Here is a 22,313-nt window from a genome sequence, read left to right as displayed (position 1 = left end):
GCCATAGTACGACTGCACTTTCTTTGAAAGCCTTTAACAGCCTAGCATTCTGGGTACAACAACAGCCCGCGCATGTAATAATTATATGTGGAATTGTGGATGTAATCCATGGGCGTGGGCTTCTGTTAATGGAAGTAGTCATTTTAGTCATCAATTAGTGGCCCCAACGCTCAATCCAACTTTGAGCTATAAAATAACACTGAATCCTACTTGATTGATAAAGGCAAACTACTCAACCAACTTTCTTTAGAATAGTTGGCTATCATATGTCTTGGTGGGATGGGAGTTCAAATTTTACCTTTCATCTAAAAATTATCACTTAATATAACTTCACTTAAATCTATGTAAGTGCCTCTGACACTCATATAATCCGATGGTGATTTGGTTTCGTCAGTTTCCGTGACTCTATTAGGTCAACTCTTTAGTATAAGTTAGAGTTAGATGATGATAATAGACAAAAAAAAAAAAAAAAGAAGGAAGAGATAAAGGCAATTACTTAAATTGTGAGGTCTAGTTCTTGCATTTTTGTTGTCAAGGCTTGGAAAAATCTCCTATTTAACTTAAAAGATAAAGGGTTTTTGTAATGCGTGTGTTTTTAACCCACATAATATTCATCTAACCCAATATATATATATATATATATATATATATACATACTAACAATTATTATTAATTAAGTTGCTTTTATCTAGACCTCACAATAAAAGCTAGTATTAGTATGGATATGCATTATTATATACGAAAGTAGTGGTTTTTTAGTAGGTATTGTTTACTTTAGACACATTTTCAAATAGTCTATCTTTTTTTTTTTTTTTCTTAAATGCATTTTATATCTTGAAAAGTGGTAAAATAATTAATAATAAGAAAACATTCTTACTTTCAACCCAGGTTAACACCTCTTTTACTTAGAATACTCATATAATTATTTCTTTCCTTTTCTCTTTCCCTGTAGGGGGACTTCAAAAATTTGCACGAAAGACATTAATCGAGTTCTCTTTATTTTGGCGAATTTCCATTCCACCCCAAGAGAAAAAAAGAAGTATCAGACTATGAAAAAATTGTACAAATACACAAGTAAAAGTTTTTTATTTTTTGCCAAGTCCAGAAAAATATCGAGAAATGAAAAGCCAACCCATATTATCATGTGCAAGGTTCCGCGACATCTAGACGAAGCAGCTGTGTGGCTCTCCAGGCACAGGCAGCTCCACTCCTCGCTGCTTCACTCTCTGCTTCCGCTGTCCCCGCCGCTTTTACCATATCCAACCGCCAATTCTAACCTCCGGACTAAGTGTATGGAATTTCCCCGAGACGCCACCTTACCCTACCGCGCTATCTGAAAATCGTGCCCGTTTCCTGGATGACCTCCCCATGCCTTTATTAGGTACTCAAAAACATTTCTTGCTCCGTTTTGGTTTTCGCATTTCTTATTTATTTTTCTGGCTTTCGTGTTTTTCACCAAATGATTTCAGCTCATTTTATATGGGTGTTAACTTCCTCGAGCTTCGTTAGCTTTAGTGGTCTCCCAGTTTCCTTCATTAGCTACTCAAATTGGAAATGTGCGATTTACTTACAGGGTTTCGTGTTTGTGGTCAAAAGATTGTTCCTGTAATTTCACTTTTGTTTGGTATTGGAGTTTCTTTTGCTTCGTGGGCTTCGAACTCCTTTTGACTGTAACTCGTCAACTCATACAATTTCTTCATTTTTTATGCAGATATTGCTACTGCACGGTCTTGTCTTGGGAATACTCCATATATATTTAGGTCTCAAAATATTCTACACCATGAATTTGTATACAGAAATCAGAAGGGATTATTGGCTTTTCCATGGAAATTTGTCTGTGTCCCTGAAAAAGCTATCAACTATAACCTGGGGAGGCTTCATGTGTGTAGGGGTCGACTTGTGATTAAGGCAGTTGCTACTCTTGAACCAACAAGATTGGCCAAGAGAAAAGATGAATTTAGTTTGAGGGTTGATGTTGATTCAGGAAGTTCCGCTGTACCTCATGGGATTGAGCAGCAATCCTCAAGTGACCACTCAACTGAACCTAATGACAGAGAAAAGTTGAGAAGGATGAGGATTTCGAAAGCTAACAAAGGGAATACCCCATGGAACAAAGGAAGGAAGCACAGTCCTGGTGATTCTTTTTCAGCTGGTTTTTTTCATGTACAACAAGTGTTTATTTGTTTTTAAGCTGCTGATTTGTCTAAAACAATCTGGTGAATCCCTTGCAGAAACCTTACAGAGGATTAGAGAGAGAACCAGGCTTGCAATGCAGGATCCTAAGGTGATGTCATGTAAGAATTATCTGATGTAGAAGTTCTGCCATGTTGTAGAAATTATGAGGAGGATGTAATTATAAACTGCTATTTGATTAGTGTTTGGAAATTGCAGACATTATAATCTTTTTCACAATTCCTGTCTGATCATTAGGTTGAATTTGGTAAATGGTATCAATTTCACGTACTGACTTGGTTTTACTCTGAACCAGAAATGCATAGCTTTTATTGGAATTCAAGTTGTAGTGAACATTACTGCTGTTGCTCAATCACCATTAGTGCTCTAGGACACAATAGGCAGACTTTACCCTGAATATCTCAATAGTCTAAATAATATGTCTGACTTATTTTTCAATTATATGTCTAAGTTTAAATGATGTTGTATGGTTATCGAGTTCATATTAAATAACAGAAAGCCAGCTGATTTTCAGCACTAAATATGAGCTAATTCTTGGCATTACTGATTATTTAGTGTGGTTTTGTTAACAATTTCTGCTGATACAGGTCAAGATGAAGTTAATTAACTTGGGCCATGCTCAAAGGTCAGTTTCTGTAGCTGGCTTGTACTGCTACTGTGACCTTGTATTGCAATGGTAGTTGCAAGATATTTTAAGTCTGCAGACCGTATTGAATTACCTTTCTGAATCTTCCTTAAATGATTGTGTAGTGAAGAAACAAGGGTAAAAATTGGAGTTGGTGTGCGAATTGGGTGGGAAAAACGTCGCAATAAGTTAATGTTGCAAGAGACCTGCCTCTATGAGTGGCAAAATCTACTTGCAGAAGCTTCAAGAAGGGGTGTTCTTGGTGAGGCAGAGTTACAGTGGAACTCATATAAGATTCTGGATAAAAAGCTTGAGCAAGAGTGGGTGCAAAGCATTGAAGAAAGAAAAAGAACACCAAAACCAAAGGGTAGCAAGAGAGCACCTAAGTCTCTCGAACAAAGGAGCAAGATCTCCGAGTCCATTTCAGCCAAATGGGCTGATCCTGTAAGAGCTTGTCCAGAAGAACTTTTTTATTTTTTTATTTTTTTATTTTGTGATTGAAAACTTCCCTTGACTCAATGGCAGTAAATCATGTTTGTTTGAGGGCTATTGCATATAACATTTTCAATTTTAGTCTTATTTTGCACAGTCCATTATATATTCCTCACCGCTGTTTGTGAAGTTTTTTCTTTTAATTTATTTTACCTAGGAATATCGAAATCGGGTTTGCTCGGGTCTGGCAAAGTATCATGGCATAACAGAAGGGGTTGAAAGGAGGCCAAGGAGAAAGCCAAGTGTTGATGGACAGACAAGGAAGAGAAGCCCTTCCAAGAGGATAGTTGATTCAGATGATTCTTCAAAGCCTGAACCCAAGAGCCATATTCAACGTGTAATGTTGAAGAGGAGTAGCGTGGCCCCATATAAGGATCCTTTGGCGAGTTCAAAATTAGAGATGTTAAAGAACATCAGGGCGCAAAGAGCAGCTGCTGAGAGCAAGAAAACTGAAGCTGTTGCTAGGGCAAGGTAAGTTTTTTATAGTTCTCATATTTTTCTCTTCAAAGTAATTTTTTCTTTCCAAACTGTGGATTTTGTGATCAATGTGAGGAGTTGATAGATCCTCTTCTTTAGGGTTGGGAAAGTTGCCAATACAAGACAAAAAGATTTTCCCGGGACAAAAACATTCATTATCAGAAGAAGGATAATTGCTTTAATAGTGGACAAAGTGAGTGAAAAGAATTTCCACATTATTTCCTTGAGCAAGAAGACCTGATTTATCAACATCAGTGGTCTTATCTAGGGAAGTTGCCTCTGAGAAGAAGTTTTAGCATTCTCTGTGGGTGGTGAAGTAACACAAACCAGGAAGGGAGCGGTATGAGGCGGAACATATATGTGTATTTTGTATGTGCATGTACCTATGAAATTGATCAAAAGATATAGAAATATAGAAGTGGTTTCAGTGTTTGTAGAGGGAGGAGAGCCTAAGTTGTGTCAGCATGCATGAGCTCCTGCATTGCCAATTGACCTGATTAGTTCAGATTACTGGTTATTGGATATTGATGAACGTTCAGGGTTTTGGTAGATGATGAGAAGCTAGCAATAAACATTCTGAACATTAGCCGCAAATTGTGATTTGTAGAATCTTTTGATGTTGAACCAGATTTCCTATGTTGCAGATTGTTGATTGCTGAAGCTGAGAAAGCTGCCAAGGCTCTTGAAGTAGCTGCTGAGAAGAGCCCTGTAGCTCAGGCTTCCCTTGTCGAAACTAGGAAGCTAATCGCTGAAGCTATCCAATCTATTAGTTCCATAGATGAAGGACAGGAAGAATTGCAAAATGATGGTGGAAGTATATCACTGGCTGCACCTGAATTTGTTGGCCTGGCCAAGTTGGAAATGAGTGAAAATGTTGAAAATCCAAACCAAATTGTTAAAAGAAAAGTGAATGGAGCTCAAACATCAAGATCAAGTAATCGTGACCTTATTGGGTTCAAATTTGAGAATACTGCTTTGCAAGATTTAGGGGATGCATCGAGTGACATGATGGGGTTCAGTTTCGAGGAACCTGCATTGGGAGGATTAGTGAATGGTACAGCGGACGTGCAGAAGCTCCGCCAAACTAGACTTGAAGATTATAGTGTGGCTTCTGTGTTGTTGGATAGTGCCGGAAGGGTAAAGTCTTCCAGTTGCACAGACCGTATGGTCGATCCCGCATTGAGCGGCAGCCCACAGCGTGAGGATAACCCCCTATTGAATGGAGTAAAGTCCTCCGAATCTGGTAACGAAGAAAAATTATCTAAGTCAGCTAGTGTGACTAAGAAATGGGTTCGTGGAAGACTGGTTGAAGTGGCTGAAGAAAGTTAGCTTAGTTCAACGTACATGGTAGATTTGATTGATGCTGCAGATCTTCCCATCAGGCTGGAGGTATAGTGTAGATCACCTGGTAATCTGTGGTTACGTCGGATGGAATTTCTTACCACAGTATTGTTCGAAAATCTTTGTTCTAGCTATATATGATGATGACTATCTAGTATAATCATTTAATTTATACCACCAGGGATATGATTTATTGCCCATGTCCACCACTCTGAAGCATTGGGGGTTTATATGTCCTCCCTACCAGTATTTAAAAGTGATGAGAAAAGTATTCCGAGACATAACAAAATTCCTAGTAGCAGCTTAGAAGCAGCTAAGTACGGGAAAATGGAAGGATAAAAAGTAGATTACCAAATATAAAGTTGGGATATAGATTGATTTTTTTGAAATCCAATTTAGATTGGTTAAGCTGGTTTTTCGATTGTTTGGGAAGTATGAACACCCCTCTGTCTCTGGCAGCTGATGCACAGCGTTGCGTTTGGACCAGATCCTGTTTTGTTGAGGTTGAGGATAACTTTGTTAAAGTCAGATCAGGAGGAATTGCAAAGCTTTTAATGAAGGAAAGGAAATAGCTAGTCGCGTCCATCTGCATCTGCATTACAAAATTGAGAGCACGAAAGTTGAAAAGAATAAAGGAAGTAACGATATGTGTACAGAGACTGGATTGGTTTTGGTGAAAGTGATTTTTGGTTAATATTTTAGTTAAAGGGTTTTCAAGTGTCCTCTTTGGTTAGCATTAAAGCTTGATAGGATGAGAGACAAGGTTCAAACTGTACCTCTCACCAATTGTCATATTAAAGTGATTTTGCTTAAAAAATCCAAATAAGTGCATAATGTACACGTTTGATCTGAAGGTGATTCAGTCCCCTTCGAATTATCCTAAGCCTCCTTAGGTCTGGCCTCCTCCCTCTAGTGTAATATAGATTAGGTCATACAACAGTTATCATTTCTGAAAAAAAAAAGTATCCTCTTTGATTAGAATCAGAAAGCAGCTCTAAATTCTTATTCTTGACTCGGAGTGAATGGTTTCCTCGATCTCGTTTCCAGGTACATATTTTTTTTTTTGCATAACGATAACATAACCAATTAATGTTGATTCATTGAACTCATTTGTTGACTTGTACTGACTGGCGTTTATGTGTATCGTACTAGCATTCGGCTTCTAAGTCTGACATTTGGGCTGGCATTTTGGTACGTGATACTTGTGTTGGGTCTTGTTTCCACTCAATTCAAAGGAGAACTTTTTTTTTTTGGGAAGGGAAAGAGGTTGGGCTTTTTTTTTTTTCCTTAGAGCCCAGACATCAGAGAAAATTGGGCTTTTGGGAGGCGGCGAGGAAATTGAGCTGGGTCCGGTAGCAGGTCGCTTTCTCGACAACCGACGATGAGTGTACTTGACACTTCCTAGTTCCAACTAATTCCTTGCAATTTACAAAATACTGCTTACAAATCAGAGTGAATTATCTGGTGTGGTGGCCTCGGGGGTTAGATCTCATTCTCCTCCATCACTCCCACTCCCACTCCCGCTCCCGCTCCTCAGAATCATCTCACATTTTTGGTCTTCCATCAATTTACCAGAGCAGAGCAAAGAATTCTCAAGTACTTTTTTAAAAATAGAAAAAAAAAACAAAAAGAATGATGGAGTCTCAGTCGTCGTCGTCAGACGAAGAAGACGATCGACAGCATCTAATCGAACAGAACGAAAGAAGAGGCCTCCCTCACTCCCCTTCCAAGTCCCCCCGCCACTCCTCCTCCGCCTTCCAAATTGACTTCCCCCGACTCCCCAACTCTCGCTTCACTTCTGTTGCAAGCTTCTTCAACAATAAAAGGTACCTCTTCGCCGTTTTCCTTCCTCTCCTCCTCCTCCTCCTCCTCCTCTACTTTACCACCGACATTAGGAACCTCTTCCATACCACCACCCCCATTTCCAACCTTCTTTATGATTCCTCCTCGCTTAATCGCATGCGCCAGTCCGAGCTCCATGCTCTTTACCTCCTCAAGCAGCAACAGCTTGGCCTTTTCACCCTCTGGAATCGCACCACCCTCCTCCCACATAACCCTCTTAATTTTTCTGTAAATCCCACCAATGCTTCTTCTAACCTTGTCGATTCTTTACCTTTATCCTCTCCTGCTCTTTTAGAAGATTTGAAATCCGATCTGCTCCGCCATATTTCATTGAATAAGCAGATTCAACAAGTTTTGTTGTCGTCCCATCGTTTGGGAGATCCGCTAGATTCCTTGTCCAGTAATACCTCTACGGACCCCACCCTGGGAGCAGGTTTTGACGGATGCAGGAAGGTGGACCGGGGGCCTTCGTCCCAGAGGAGAACAATCGATTGGAATCCCAAATCCAATATGTACTTGTTTGCAATGTGCGTGTCGGGACAGATGTCCAACCATCTCATTTGCTTGGAGAAGCATATGTTTTTCGCGGCTGCGCTCAACCGAGCTCTGGTTATTCCCAGCTCCAAAGTTGATTACGAGTTTCATAGGGTGTTGGATATTGATCACATCAATAAATGTTTGGGAAGGAAAGTCGTGGTTACTTTTGAGGAGTTTGCGGCGAGTAGAAAGAATCGTCCGCGTATAGATAAGTTCCTTTGTTATTTCTCGTCGCCCCAGCCCTGTTTTATGGACGATGAACGCGTCAAGAAGTTGAAGTCCTTGGGTGTTTCATTGCCTAAGCTTGAGTCTGCTTGGACTGATGACGTTAAGAATCCAAAGCAAAGGACGATTCAGGATGTTCTGTCCAAATTTTCTACTGACAATGATGTTATTGCGATTGGAGACGTGTTCTTTGCTGATGTGGAGAGGGAGTGGGTGACGCAGCCTGGAGGTCCTATTGCTCATAAATGTAAAACACTGATCGAACCAAGTCGTCTCATTTTGCTCACTGCCCAGCGCTTTGTCCAAACATTTCTTGGAAGGGATTTTATCGCCCTTCATTTCCGCCGACATGGTTTCTTGAAGTTCTGGTATGTTTTCCTTTTATCTTTTCGTTTCAGTATTGAGCAATGCATCCTCTAGGATCTCCCTTTTAAGTGTTGGGATATGTTTATGGTTGGATGTGCATGTTGTAGGATTTCAGTCGAACTATTTGTCTGGGAGTCTGTGCCCCTTAACCGTCTTAGTCTGTTGGCAAGTTTAAGTTATTTGGGTGAAATAGAACTAGAAGGAGCTTTCTTTTGGTTTCTGGAATGATTAAGGGGCTACATCAGTTGTCTTGGCTATAATGGCAGCATTTAAGCATCATGAGAGTAAAATCATGCTTTTCAGTTACAAACTTTTGGGCTTTTTCTTCCGCCCTCCTTTCATTACCATACTGTAGTTTCTGGAGAATATTTTTTACCACAGTGGATTGTTGGACAGCACCATACCTCTAACCCTGCCTGCTATTTTATATCAGCAATGCCAAACAACCGAGTTGCTTCTACCCTGTTCCTCAAGCTGCTGATTGCATCAATCGAGTGGTTGAACGAGCTAACACTCCGGTGATATATCTTTCCACTGATGCCGCGGAAAGTGAAACAGGTTTGCTCCAGTCACTTCTTGTCCTCAATGGGAAGACTGTACCACTTGTGAAGAGGCCTGGACGGAGTTCAGCAGAGAAATGGGATGCTTTACTGTACAGACGTGGGCTTGAGGCTGACTCTCAGGTGAGCTTATGATTTCTATATAATGTTCTTAGTTTTCAAATTTTATGTTACTCCTTGGATATCTCTACTGGCATTAGACGGGCATGCAATTGACCTTGTCAAGTTTACTCCTGATTAGCAACCAAGGAATGATCTGTAGTATGCAAATTCAATTAGTTTAGCCCGTTGCATTTGCTTGTGTTTTCTTTTCCGTTTGATATTCATTCCGAATGTGGAAACTTAAGGAACATAATGTGACAATAATCCACCCTCAGTAGTTTTCTTGTGAGGTCGTTTGAGGATGCTGTTTATGGTGTTGTGGCCAATGCTTCTGATGTTGGGGTTCGTGATGATGATATAGAAGGAAGAAGAAATGAGTTTGCGAATATGGATCAGTTTAAGAAGATTATTCTAGTGGAATTTCTTTTTTTTTTTTTGGTAGAGTGTGAGAATCCACCCTCGATAGCTTTCGTCTGAGGTCATTTGTTTTCGTGTTGTGGCCAGTGTTTCTGATGTTTGTTGTCTAAATGATACAATTTAAAAAGAAAAGGAAGAAGAATATATATATATATATATATTTTAAAGAGGAATTACTACAGAACTGGATAGAAGAGTGACGAGAGGGTTGATCTTATTTGGGTTTTGCACCTTTTTTTTTTTTTGGTTATTGCTTTTAAATGGTTTAACTCGTCAAAATTTTTAGGTGGAAGCTATGCTGGATAAGACTATCTGTGCTTTGTCGACGGCGTTTATTGGGTCCTCTGGATCCACCTTCACAGAAGATATTTTGCGGCTTAGGAAGGACTGGGGATCTGCATCAATGTGTGATGAGTACCTCTGCCAGGATGAAGTGCCAAATTTTATCGCAGAAAATGAATGAAAACAGTTGATTTTTTGTCCTCTGGACGGAGTTGGCTCAAGCATATGCTTTAGCTTTCGAGTCTTAAGCATGGAGGGTGATCACCGACTCTGGTTTGTGCTGAAGAAGATGAATGAAAAGGATGAAGAGGGTTGGTTTTTGCTTTGTTGCGCTTGACAGATGTTACCTTTACTGATCACTCCATGGGTGGTTCACCCCTGCAGATGACTTGACTACCATATTCTTTCTGATATATATATATATATATAAATGTATATGTATTGGTTTTTTCAGATAGCTGTGATACGTATTGTTGTGTATGATTGATAGTAATAGTTTCGCGAGCAGTACTTGTATTCTTTCTTGTTTGGACAGCCATTTTTCAAAGAAAAATTGCTAGTTTTCCACAACCACATTTCCCAATCACCTTTTTACCCCTCACATGTATCAAATCGCTACAGTAATTTTTCTACAAAAAATTTAGAAAAATGCAATCCAAACACAAGTAATTCTGATCTTCATTGAAGTTATACTTTGCATGACAATTTGATAATATAATGTACCACTACTTTTTTTTTTTTTTTTAAATTTACAAATGGGGTAATACCTATACTATCTTATCTTACCGATGAATGCAATTTAGGAGGGAACCAATTGAGATGTCTATAAGAGCTAAGAAATTAAAAAAAAAAAAAAGATTTGAGGGGGGAGATCCGGTTGAATTAAATTAGGTGGGCTAGACGTTGACAGTGAACACGATCGCTTGCAGTAGAATTCTCAACCACCAGGCGACTTGTGAGGTTATGAACATATCATCTTCATAGTTACATAGATACTTCCATTCCAGGCATCGATCGTAATTTAATATTTGTTTGAGTTCTGAAACTAGACGTTTCTGGAATTAATTTTTTTTCCCCTCCTAAACTCAACATGGGCAGAGAGTATATTTGTGTAGGTATGCATCTGTAGCTCTTTGTTTTGTTTTGGTACGTATGTAGTTGCAGAGTGAGATTCAAATTACGAAACACCAAATACTTAATAAATTGTGGAGTTTAGATAGATGAGGAGGTCAGTCGCCATTTTTGGAAAATGAATCGCGAAGCAGTCGTTAGCGGAAAGAAAGCTGTTGCAAGCAGAAGAAGAAAAGGGAAAGCGTATTATTGCAAAGGGTTAGGCCGGCGCTGTGTGGTAGATGTGGAAGCAGAAGGGGGGCTGGGGAGGGGAGGACTATTACTCACACCTTAGGATAGTCAGTTGCCCTATTAGTACTAAATACTACTGCTACCTGTCCTGTCCTGCTAACATCCGTAGCACTGCAGGAGGTGCCCGCCGCTTCGTCCAACATCGTACGTATATTTCCTCTTCGATTAACCAAAATTAGAATCGAGTCATTGTCCTGCTTCCCACTCTGTATTTCCAAATATATCCATATCTTTTTTTTTTAATTTGTTTTGCTACATCAGATATATTTCAGATTCCATGTCTAGAATAGCTCATCCGAGTAACATCTAGCAAAGATTTCTCATTTACTCTGCACGCCTAATTGTTAAGGAAGAAGAAGAAGAAGACAACATAAAAGAGGAAAGCCCAATTTGTTTGACGATGAGAGCTAGAGTGGTGGTGTTTCCAATAAGAGGGAGGAACTGGGCTTTTAGCAGCAGATCTTCTTCTTCTTCACTCGACTCCCATTCATCCTCCTCCTCCTCATCATCTCATACCGCGCCGCCCTCCACATTCAAAGAGTTATGGAATACCATTTCCTCCCCTCAGCAGAAGCCGCCCTCTCATTCCAATGTCGAACTCCTCATTGATTTCTTCGCCAACAAGGTCCTCCCTCCTCCTCCTCGCATTTCCCCTTTACATTTATATCTTTCCTGATTGTTCCGCTTACGTATGTACCGATGGACTTTTGAAATCATGTCTTTTATATGTATATTTTTTTAGTGGTATGTAAGTTTGGGTTTACTGCAAATTTATAGATGAATAGAGCTTGGGGTAAGCTGGAAGAAGCTCCCCGGGGGACTTTTAAGAGCAAGATTCACAGGTATGGCTACATTTTGTTTGTCTTACTTCGCAAGATTTTCTTCACTATCACTACTATAGTCTTTAGGTCTTTTTCAGCTCTGGCTTTTCATTGCTTCTCCTGTTGGAATTTGATGCCACTATTCTCTTCTTTTTTTTTTTAATGGGTTTTAGGTTGGGTGTGAAGCTTTTGTCTCGGGTTAAGCCATCAGAAATTTTCTTGAAATCCATACCTAAGGAGGCTACCCATGTTGAGATCACCTATCCCTCCAGGTTAGCCTGCTTTTACCTCCCAGTAAGAATTGCCTGCTTTCAAGGGAAAGAGCACCCTCTCGTCCTTTGTTTTTATCTATTTCTCTTGGGGTGTGTGTGTGTGTGTGTATGGTTATGGTGCACAGAAGATGTAGAACTGTGATGGACAAGAACTCAAGAGCTGTGATTTCATGAATGCAACCTGGAATATTTCAAATATTAACGACCAAGGACTTCATTTGATGGTCCTGTATGGTGACTCATTTTTGCTTTTTCTGCCTGGGTTTTGGCATGTGAAACATATCTCTTGTAACTTATGCACAGCTAGAGACTTCAAAAAAAACAAAAAAAAACTTGAAATAGAATAATAGATACTGATGTTAAACATACTCTGTTGTCTAAAATTTTGAAAATTTCAGCTTTCATCCTTTTTAACTTTCTTTTGTGTATCTGAGAAGCAGTTAAGAGGGAGTAAAGGGTCAAATAGCTAATCATCAGTTAAGTGCAGAGAGTATGGAGGGAGGGTGGGTGGTTATCTGCACATTACTTATCCATAAATTTTTGGAGATGGTTCTTGTCTTTGCATTCTAATTTTCTTGATGTAATAAAGGGAGTTGACCTAACCAAGCTTCAATCAAAGCTCGAAGTTCTACTTTTGCTTCATATAATATGCATTTAAATTTCCTTTGAGTTTGCATTCTAATTTTCTTGATGTAATAAAGGGAGTTGACCTAACCAAGCTTCAATCAAAGCTCAAAGTTCTACTTTTGCTTCATATAATATGCTTTTAAATTTCCTTTGAGTAGAAGAATATTGTAGGATGCAATTAGTCATTTGTATGTAATTATGTACATGTATATCTGAACTTCTTCTGGATTCTTTCTGATAATCTCTTGCCAATATTACAGTTTGAATGCACGACTTGTCCGCAGAAGGATACGGCATATTGCCATAAGGTAAATTCTGCTTACTATGGATCAGATTGTTGTTAATGTTATCATTTTTGCTAACATCAGATGCTTCTAAAGGTTCCAGATTTGTTTGAAAATTGCTGTCATGTTGGAAAATCTACCTTGACCCAAGACACCCACTAATATGGACTCCTAATTCTGGAACATATAAAGTTTACACTTCGCTTCAATTGTCACAGTCCTGCTTATTTCCTTACATCAATATGGTGTGGTTATGGCAGATGACTATATGATGTACATTTGAACAAGAATGTCCAGATAAATGATTGCAAATATCTCTTTTATGTCTTTGACATCTTAAACTGAACAAATATATACGGTCTTGGAGCAGACTGCCTAGCAACAATATTAGGATAAGTGCATCTAAGTTTCCTTTGCATTTGGACATATATTTAGATAGGAGAACTTAGTTTTGGATAGGTTCTGTTTGTGAAGGCTATATGTCTCATTAGACTTTGGTATGTCCACTAGGGGTGATAAATGGAGAAGTAGGACGAAGAAGAGGTGGGGATAGCGAAATCCTTTTCATGGTCATGTATTAAGTGTGCAAGATACTTCTGAATGCCACTTTTTTGTCCAAATTTTCGAAATGGTATAGAATGCAACAGGATAAAATTGAAAAGTCAGTATTCTCTCCTTAATTTTATTCACCGCCTGAGGCTTTTTTTTTTTATTTTTATTTTTGATACTTTATGCCAACCAGACTGGTAAGTTAGACACCCCTCCTTTAGCGAAGAATTGTTTCCTTCTCTTCATCGGCCACTCTTATCGTTTTCCTGAATCGATCATGCCTGTTTGGAGCTTATTACTGGTTGTCCTACTAATTGCTGGTGTAAATCATGCCCTTTACTAGAGAGTTTTGATGCATGTATAATCTAGCAGATGCAGGGTTTTTCTTATTATTGTTGGCCAGTTTCATTTAATTCATTCATCAAATTAACTTATGACCTTACTGCATGAGTATTAGGGGAGCTGTTCTTCACAAGAAGTACTTCTATGGATCAGTTACATTGCTTCCCGCTACAGCAATATTAGCAGTATGTACTAGCTTTTGCCTACAATATTGAGCGCATTTGGTTCTTTTGAACATGTTGCAGTTTTTGATACATCATTTTCTTCTCTGCTGAAGTTGTTTGTTGCTTTTTTACTGGGTTATAATCTTGTGAAATTTATGTAGGTCCTACCGTTGCCTAACATTCCGTTCTTTTGGTTCTTGTTCCGATCTTATTCTCACTGGAGAGCTCTCAAGGTGAGATAGTTTTTGGAGTTCATTTTCCTCTTGCATGTGAGTTGTTGGATCACACGTGTAGGCTAGCATGAAGTTGTTAGGTCCACTCAACAGCATCTGCTGCAGATTATTTTTCCAGGAGTTTGAGAAAAGGAAAATGATTCTCCCGAAGAAATGAGTTTGGGATTACTCTTGTACATAACAGTGGTAATTTCAAACAGTTCACAGTATATCGTTAAGTGCCTTGATGTACTTTGAGTTGCCAGCTCTGCCCACATGGATGAAGAAACATGCATGCTTTTGTTGCCATAGCAACAATGTCTTAATGTTCTTCTGCAGCCATTAGTTTGACAAACGTGATAATCATATGTAAGCTGCATCCACTGTATCCCTATTAATCCCTGGCATAGGTATATCCTTGGGAGTTAAAAATAGCTAATCTCAACCAAATCCTTTGAGGAGGCTCAGCGTTCAACTTATAGTCTACGGGCCTATCTGTCTTCTGCCGTACATTTATATTTATGTATTTTGCAAGTTCCTCTTCCCATTTAACGTGCTTTTTTGCAAAATGTTTCATTTAAAGTTGTATATATATATATATATATCAATTGATGTAACTGTTTATGCTTATGCTTTCAGGGAAGTGAGAAACTTCTGCAGCTAGTGTCAGATGGTTCCACTAATCAAGATTCTTCGATTGAGAAGGAGAACAAAGGACTGCAGGACTCTGAAAAAGGAAAATTTGATTCTCTTGGTTCTCCTTGGGTAGGATTTCAAACTGATTTCTTCTTAGACATTGACTCAAAATGGTTGCGGCATGGTACTAGTTAATATTTGTCGTGATCTTCTGATTACTTTTTGGACCATTCTAGTATTGTGCTCTTTTGGGATAAATTTGGTAAGTTTGGTTCTGATTATATATGTATAGCTCTAAAGATTATCTGAGTTAGATGTTTTTGCCAGCATTCAGTTTCAAAAAATGAGAAAAAATTGGGTCCTCATTTGTCGTTTTTGTTTTTTCTTTCCTTTTTTTTTTTGGTGGAAAGATGGAATTTCATATCCTTACCGCCTACTGACTCGAGTATGTTGTTATATACATCACTATTAGGTATTGCAACCTTCTGATGAGCTTCACAAGCTTCTTCAAGGCAAAGATGCAGAAAGTGCCAACGAGTCTACTGTATCAGAAATATGCCAGAGATTTTCATTAAAGACAAATGATGTTTTGAAGTACAGGAATTCATTGTAGTTCAAGTTTTGCATCCTTTCTTTTAGTGTTAGTTACATATCAGTTCAAAAAGGAAATTATAGATTCACTGCCGTTAATTTTGCCAAGCTGAATTGATTTTTCAAAATAGAAAATCGGTCAATTTTTCTCAGCTTGCTTATCACTAAAACATCTGGAAGCACTGAATTGCTGGATGCTGAGAACTGGACGGGCATATGCTACTATATATATATACGGTTCCGTTTGCTAAAAGCTTTTTTTTGTTTGTTTGAATGATATGGCATTGTCTAATTTTAGGTTTTGATAGTGAGTGAAAAAGGAGATGCAGCAGCAGCAGGCCGGGCGGCTGGCTGCGAATTTTGGTTTCATATGATGTTCTTCTTTCAGTAAGCAGTAGCTAGTAATTGTTTCATGTGCTTGGCTTAAATCATGAATGTGTACTCTTTTCGGTTCCAAGAAGACTACATATACATTATATATATATATAATGATTCTCTGGCATACAACAATTGATCCCCCAGCCTTCAAGGGATTTTAGTTACTATATGATTTCTCTCGTGTGGGACAGCCTCTTTTACCGCGGCTCCCCTCCTTTATACGCTATACAAATTCTCAACATCTAAGTCAATGTATGATTACGTGTACCTAATACTCAACTCAAACTCAATTGGTAAAGATGCTAGTAGTTGGTGATTATGACACTATGATGTTCTCCTTTCTCTATCTCTTGTGAAGTTTGAAGCCTTGCTTTGAAAAAAAAAGAAGAAAAAAATGCATCCAAAAAAATTTTTTACATTAAAATATGATGTCATTTTTACCCCCATTTAATTTCACAGCAATGAGCCAATTGTAACTTCGTAAAACTCGACTATTTACCATGGTCCCTTTGGGGACTTCCGAGTTCTGATCATTATATATATAAATTTTTTTTTTTTTTTAAAGAAAATACTACTCCTGTGTATTTACCGTTCATGACAGCAGTGGCCTTAAAACAATTGGGCTGCTGGCCCAGGTTATCTAACTTGCATCCAATCTGAGCCCATACATTGTTAGTTCACTAATCCAAATACACAAATGTAATGAGGTGAGGCCCACGTTGAGATACCACTCCATCCTGTCTACTTAAATTCACCAGCTGAAGGCTGATTTGAGGAGCGCATAGAAAGTCATCCGGGTTTGGATTGTTGCACAAGAAAATATTGCAGGAGCAATCGAATATTTGTGCGCTAAAGAAATATATATATATAGATATATATAATAACCAAAAGCAGAAGAAAGAAGAAAGAATCGATCGGAATGGCACCGGCAGCGTCGCAGGACATAGAAGATGAGATCAAGGACGAGAAGAACCCTAGACCTCTCGACGAAGACGATATCGCTCTTCTCAAAACTTATGTATGCTCCCCCCCCCTTCTCTCTCCAAACCCTAAATCTTCAGTCCATTCGTTATTTTTACTTTATTCTGGATCTATTTTCTTTGGATTTCAGTCCGTAATTTTGAGTATCTTTGGGTTCTGATGTGCTGTCTACCTCTCCGCTCGTATACAGATCGCAATGAGTAATTAATTCGGAATTTTGGGAAAAGGATATTTGTATCCAGCTAAAGACTGTAACTTCTGACTTGGGTTTTTGTTCTCCTCTCAATTTTAGGATATGGAATTTATGCTAACTAAAATGTTCCCGTCCTTTTCGTCCCTGTTGATTTGCAGAGTTTTAACCGAATGGAAGCTTTATAAAACTCAACTTTGACCTTGGTTGCACCCTCTATTGTTTGTGGACTCACTGATTTAGAGTTGAATTCTTCTCAGCTCAGTCGTATGGTTTCAGTTTTAGTTGAGAAAAAATGGAGAAAAGAATGTTCTCGAGACTATAACTAGTAGCTTCTCTGTAGGAAATGTGTCCAACCTGCTCCTGGTACATAATCAGCTGGAAACAACGCCAGCAACTTATCATTTTTAAGGAACCAGCCACTTGCAAGACTACCTGCTTTACACTCAAATTGGGCAAATAATCAGATTCAGACGTTACTAGTAAAGAAATCTGCGTATTTCGTATTTCGTATTCCTTGCTTTACCTGGAATACGAACTCGTTGGCATGTTGTTCTTAAGCCCAAGTTTATTTTTTCTTAGATAACTTGATTTGATTACTACGAAGTTCCTGATTCACATTTTCCTGCGGAGAGGATATGAGCCTCTTATTTTTCTTTCTTTTTTTTTTTCCAATTGACATTTTGAATTTTTGCCTGCAGGGATTGGGACCTTATTCTACAAGCATAAAGAAAGCTGAGAAGGAAATCAAGGAAAAGGCGAAAGTAATCAATGATTTGTGTGGTATGATTGTTGTCTCCATTTTTTCTTGCAAGTTAGCTGCTTGTGCACAGTAAATATGCTTTTGAGCATTTAAATTAGTGGATCTCTGTGTATTTTTCTGAAAGAGTAGGTTTTTATTTATTTATTTTCCATATAGTAATGTTTTCCAAGTTTTTACCTTTAAGTTTTGTTAGCGTTTATACCTTAAAGCTTTTTTTTTTTTTGGGGGGGGGGGAAGGGGGAAGAGATAGGAGTGGTATTGTACCTAAGTATTGCCATTAAGTAATGGTGATTTATTTGCTTGCTAATTCCTGGTTATAGGATTTGGTAATGCTATTGGAACTTTACTGAGCACAGTTGTTAAGATAATAGCACAAACAGAAAATCACCAGTTTATGAACTCGAAAGTTACTAATTGTATTTTAGTTTCTGAAAAATGATGTCATGGATGAAGGATTCCCCATTTTTTGTTCATGTGAAAAAAGGAAGTGGTCGGTACAAGTTCTGAACTATACTGCTGATCTTCAATTTTCATTAGGTATCAAGGAATCTGATACTGGATTAGCTGCACCTAGCCAGTGGGATCTGGTTTCTGATAAGCAAATGATGCAGGAGGAGCAACCTCTTCAGGTGTGGTTTTGGGAAGTCACTAGAACGTGGTTTTTCTTTTTCCTTTCTTATTTCTAATGCACAAATTGTGCATGTGAGCAGGTGGCGAGATGTACCAAGATAATTAACCCGAATACTGAAGATGCAAAGTATGTTATAAACGTCAAGCAAATTGCAAAGGTATACCATCCATTTTGTCAAGTTCTGTAATCTTACGGGATTTTGATCTTTGCTTCTTCTTCTCTAGTCTATCTTTTGAAAGGATTAAGCTTCTCATAGCAATCAACTATGCAATCGAATTATGCTTTAGAAACTGAACGCATGCACAAAAGAATTAAGCATGAATCGTGTAGTGTATTTATTCTTAAAGAGGAGACATAATTACTCGTGTTTCAGTTTTTGACATGATCTTTTTTTTTTGGGGTTTTTGGGTCTAAATTTGTTCATTTATGTCTGCAGTTTGTCGTTGGATTAGGTGACAAGGTTTCTCCAACAGACATTGAAGAAGGCATGCGAGTCGGGTAGGCCTTCTCTCTTTGGATCAATAACTTTTTGAGCTGATGTTTATTCAGCTGGATGCTATTTTTATAGCATGAGAAAAACTTGAACCCCATATTCTATGTTATCCAGATTACTGTGATTTTGTGTTATGAACTAGTTTTTTCGTCTGGCAGTGTTGATCGGAATAAATACCAAATTCAGATTCCCTTGCCTCCAAAAATTGACCCAAGCGTTACCATGATGACGGTTGAGGAAAAGCCAGATGTTACATATAATGATGTTGGTGGATGTAAGGAGCAGATTGAAAAAATGCGAGAGGTAATCATGATATATTCATTTCACAATATTTCCCTTGCATTGACATTTTTATTGGTCAAAGGTTTGCATTGCCTTCATGTGTCCCTTCTTAGCTCCTTTAATCAATGATCTAGAGCTTGGCCCATGTCTATGATATTCCAATTGTTCTTTGAGATTATGCTTGTATGCATCTGTACTAACTGAATTTTTTTCATTCTGTTTTAGGTTGTTGAACTGCCGATGCTTCACCCTGAGAAATTTGTTAAACTTGGGATTGACCCTCCCAAGGGTGTCCTCTGCTATGGTCCCCCTGGCACTGGTAAAACACTTTTAGCTAGGGCCGTAGCTAATCGAACTGATGCATGTTTTATTCGTGTTATTGGAAGTGAACTTGTCCAGAAATATGTTGGTGAGGGAGCTCGGATGGTTCGTGAACTATTTCAGGTATTTGAAACTTATGTCCTGTTGAATTGTTAGCTTTATTTTCCCATGCATTAACCTCCATCTCTGACTAACGTATTTGGTCTTGCAGATGGCACGCTCTAAAAAAGCTTGCATTGTCTTTTTCGATGAAGTAGATGCTATTGGGGGTGCAAGGTTTGATGATGGCGTTGGTGGGGATAATGAGGTTCAGCGTACTATGCTTGAAATTGTGAATCAACTTGATGGATTCGATGCTCGTGGAAACATTAAGGTTCTGATGGCAACTAACAGGTTAAGACATTCTGTCTCTACTAGCTGAGACGTTTTGCATGCATTAGCTGTATGGCTGTGTAACTGATCTAAAAAAATTTTGTTGGTCATGCACCGTATCAAATGCTTGTGTTTGTGTTCTGTTTCAATTCCTTCTGAGCTGCCTTGCTGTTTCCACTTCAACCCCCTGCCCCCCTTCTTTGATCTTTCTCTTAGAGCATGAGGTTTAGTTAATTTGTGGTCCTGTGTACTTGATGGAAATTACTCAGGGTTTTCATATCTGTGGTTGACTAGTAAACTTTACACTTTTTAATGGACAGACCCGATACATTGGATCCAGCATTGCTGCGACCTGGACGGTTAGATCGCAAAGTTGAGTTTGGTTTGCCAGATTTGGAGAGTAGGACACAGATATTCAAGATACATACGCGCACTATGAATTGTGAAAGGGATATCCGGTTTGAACTTCTGGCTCGCCTCTGCCCGAATTCTACTGGTAAAATTTATTACGTGTCTTTATTAGTTCTCTATAATGGGCAACTATTTAGTTGAGTGGGATTGTTTGATTGTTGGCAGTATGATGTCTGTCTGTCTGTCTGTGTCTCGAGGAGAGAGAATATGGTAATTGTTGTATTGGGAATAGCATATGTCGATTTAGTAGTGATTTCAGTGTCTCATATTTGAACGTGATTTCTTATCATTTTGTACCAGTTTTAATTGAAACTTAACCTCTGCCTCAGTTTCTATCTAGAAAAATATAGTGATTTCATTGTCCTTGTCAGCATTTCAATGGTTCCTCGAGATTGCTGTGCTACTACGTGTTTTTGGAACATTTCTTCTTTTTTATTTGTTATTGTTGAAATAATTTAGAGGATTGACAATCAGATCTTTTCTCATTCAGGGGCGGACATCAGAAGTGTGTGTACAGAGGCTGGAATGTATGCCATTCGAGCAAGGAGGAAGACAGTTACTGAGAAGGATTTTCTAGATGCCGTGAATAAAGTGATCAAGGGGTATCAGAAATTCAGTGCAACACCAAAGTATATGGTCTATAATTGAATGATTGCCCACCCTCCTTCAGAAAAGTTATTGTTGTTGCACCAGTTAAAACTTGGAACAAGCAGTTTAATTGATCTGCCGTTTTATGGTTTATTTGTATTGGTACTTCAAACTGCTTCTCTTGTTACAGCTAAATCACCGAGAAATCCTTCCATTTATACATGGTCACCAGTTGTCTTTTTGTGATACATTTTCAGTAATGATGGATTTGGTTGGTCTTATATTTTGCTTGAATGGGTAATGGGGTTCGAGTCATTTCTTATAAAACTGCTTTTTTTTTGTTTTCTCTGGCGGAGTTGCTTTCCTGGCCTGAAATTGGTGGGGAGAAAAGGAATCAGAGGTGAATTTGTAGCTATTGTGAAAGATATACCCGTAGGGATTTCGAGTATTAAAAACGTATTAGCTGTACCCTGCCGGTGTTGGTGTCAGTTAAACACGGCTTGTGAATTAAATCTGGGGTTTGTGTGTGTGTAATTTACGAATGATCCTTGTGTGAGTTTTAGCTTGAAATTGTGAAACCCAAATTATAGGTTTTGAAACCTAGACCGATCATTGACCCAGAAAAATGAATGGATCAAGGGTCGTTGGTTCGCTGTTGGGCTATCGTCATTAATCTGTGATGTTATAAATATTATTAATAAATATGAAACATCCAAAAAACAAACAAATGTTCGCAGAAACTCAAGTCATATCCTTAAATGTAATCACTTCAATTCTCATTGTATTATTCTAAGTAGCATTATTTGTCTGAGACTCAAAAATGGCTTTTATAAGTTAAAGGATTTTAAATAGTATTATTTCATATATTTTTAATTTTCCTAAATTATAGTATGAGTACTAGTTTATATGATAAAAATTGAAACACTTAAAAAGGCATTAACAAACAAATGAAATGCATTTAAGATTTTTTTAAAAAAAAACAATATAGTCAATTATATGTCATAAATGTTAAATAAGAGTTAATATGTAGTTATGGAGAAGAGAGAAAAATGAGTAGAACAAGGCAATCATTGTTATTGTCTAATTAATTGGACATAATTACGCATAGGTAATTGGTAAAATATTAAATTTGAAATGTTATTAATCAGATTGGTTGATCAAATTGAAAATTGTTAGATTAATTAAAGTTGGATATTGAACCGACCAGTTCTTATAAAACCGTTTTGAATCAACGGTTCAACTCATTTAAATATAAATTGATACTAACTGATTTTTTAATCGAACCTTGATTGGAAAAAAAGGCCATCCAACCGGTTCAATTTGGGCTGGGATTTAAAACATTGAGAAATTACAGAAAATAAGGGCTTAACTGTAGGTCATTTCTGTCGGTCTTTCGCAGCATGGTTTTATATTTACAGATTCAAGCCATAAATAGCAAGCAAAGTTTAAATAGGGCAAAATGAAAATCAAGCACTCTCTTGCGGTGGCTGGGAGGAGGGCTTAATACATTTTAGATCTGATAAAGATTATTCTCAAGGGCCAAAAAAAAAAAAAAAAAAAAAAAAAAAAGCAACAGGGATGAAC

The 22,313-nt window shown here is 38.1% G+C and overlaps 4 protein-coding genes across 4 annotated transcripts; all 4 read left to right on the top strand.

The window, feature by feature from the left end:
- The first annotated feature begins 1,136 nt into the window (after positions 1-1,136).
- LOC113768021 lies at positions 1,137-5,334 on the top strand. The gene is made up of 7 exons (XM_027312235.1): positions 1,137-1,381; positions 1,712-2,134; positions 2,232-2,284; positions 2,781-2,818; positions 2,944-3,262; positions 3,468-3,781; positions 4,432-5,334. The coding sequence occupies exons 1-7, from the start codon at positions 1,369-1,371 to the stop codon at positions 5,114-5,116; spliced, it is 1,845 nt and encodes a 614-aa protein (XP_027168036.1). The 5' UTR covers positions 1,137-1,368; the 3' UTR covers positions 5,117-5,334.
- A 1,150-nt stretch (positions 5,335-6,484) lies between these two features.
- On the top strand, positions 6,485-9,997 carry LOC113768251 (O-fucosyltransferase 36-like). Its single transcript, XM_027312527.1, has 3 exons — positions 6,485-8,100; positions 8,532-8,781; positions 9,464-9,997. The coding sequence occupies exons 1-3, from the start codon at positions 6,761-6,763 to the stop codon at positions 9,638-9,640; spliced, it is 1,767 nt and encodes a 588-aa protein (XP_027168328.1). The 5' UTR covers positions 6,485-6,760; the 3' UTR covers positions 9,641-9,997.
- Positions 9,998-10,883: 886 nt separating this feature from the next.
- On the top strand, positions 10,884-15,680 carry LOC113767420. Its single transcript, XM_027311513.1, has 9 exons — positions 10,884-10,965; positions 11,171-11,446; positions 11,599-11,663; positions 11,816-11,914; positions 12,802-12,849; positions 13,832-13,901; positions 14,042-14,113; positions 14,732-14,857; positions 15,201-15,680. The coding sequence occupies exons 2-9, from the start codon at positions 11,222-11,224 to the stop codon at positions 15,339-15,341; spliced, it is 846 nt and encodes a 281-aa protein (XP_027167314.1). The 5' UTR covers positions 10,884-10,965; positions 11,171-11,221; the 3' UTR covers positions 15,342-15,680.
- A 936-nt stretch (positions 15,681-16,616) lies between these two features.
- On the top strand, positions 16,617-21,010 carry LOC113767686 (26S proteasome regulatory subunit 7 homolog A). Its single transcript, XM_027311861.1, has 10 exons — positions 16,617-16,715; positions 17,570-17,651; positions 18,169-18,260; positions 18,342-18,419; positions 18,699-18,760; positions 18,914-19,058; positions 19,263-19,481; positions 19,570-19,751; positions 20,051-20,226; positions 20,632-21,010. The coding sequence occupies exons 1-10, from the start codon at positions 16,617-16,619 to the stop codon at positions 20,787-20,789; spliced, it is 1,293 nt and encodes a 430-aa protein (XP_027167662.1). The 3' UTR covers positions 20,790-21,010.
- Positions 21,011-22,313: the final 1,303 nt, after the last annotated feature.

Source organism: Coffea eugenioides, chromosome 4 (assembly GCF_003713205.1).
Source record: "Coffea eugenioides isolate CCC68of chromosome 4, Ceug_1.0, whole genome shotgun sequence".
Lineage (NCBI taxonomy): Eukaryota > Viridiplantae > Streptophyta > Magnoliopsida > Gentianales > Rubiaceae > Coffea > Coffea eugenioides.
Note: the sequence above shows the minus strand (reverse complement) of the source record. Positions and strands in the feature narration are given on the sequence as shown.

Bases quoted from the DNA above. Each gene is read 5' to 3' on its own strand.
- LOC113768021 (XM_027312235.1), top strand. The intron at 2,135-2,231 runs GTGATTCTTTTT...AATCCCTTGCAG, and splicing joins AGGAAGGAAGCACAGTCCTG to AAACCTTACAGAGGATTAGA. The intron at 2,819-2,943 runs GTCAGTTTCTGT...ATGATTGTGTAG, and splicing joins AACTTGGGCCATGCTCAAAG to TGAAGAAACAAGGGTAAAAA.
- LOC113768251 (XM_027312527.1), top strand. From the start codon at position 6,761: ATGATGGAGTCTCAGTCGTCGTCGTCAGACGAAGAAGACGATCGACAG. The intron at 8,101-8,531 runs GTATGTTTTCCT...ATTTTATATCAG, and splicing joins CATGGTTTCTTGAAGTTCTG to CAATGCCAAACAACCGAGTT. The intron at 8,782-9,463 runs GTGAGCTTATGA...CAAAATTTTTAG, and splicing joins GGCTTGAGGCTGACTCTCAG to GTGGAAGCTATGCTGGATAA.
- LOC113767420 (XM_027311513.1), top strand. From the start codon at position 11,222: ATGAGAGCTAGAGTGGTGGTGTTTCCAATAAGAGGGAGGAACTGGGCT. The intron at 13,902-14,041 runs GTATGTACTAGC...AAATTTATGTAG, and splicing joins CCGCTACAGCAATATTAGCA to GTCCTACCGTTGCCTAACAT. The intron at 14,858-15,200 runs GTAGGATTTCAA...CATCACTATTAG, and splicing joins ATTCTCTTGGTTCTCCTTGG to GTATTGCAACCTTCTGATGA.
- LOC113767686 (XM_027311861.1), top strand. From the start codon at position 16,617: ATGGCACCGGCAGCGTCGCAGGACATAGAAGATGAGATCAAGGACGAG. The intron at 16,716-17,569 runs GTATGCTCCCCC...TTTTGCCTGCAG, and splicing joins TCGCTCTTCTCAAAACTTAT to GGATTGGGACCTTATTCTAC. The intron at 20,227-20,631 runs GTAAAATTTATT...TTTCTCATTCAG, and splicing joins CCTCTGCCCGAATTCTACTG to GGGCGGACATCAGAAGTGTG.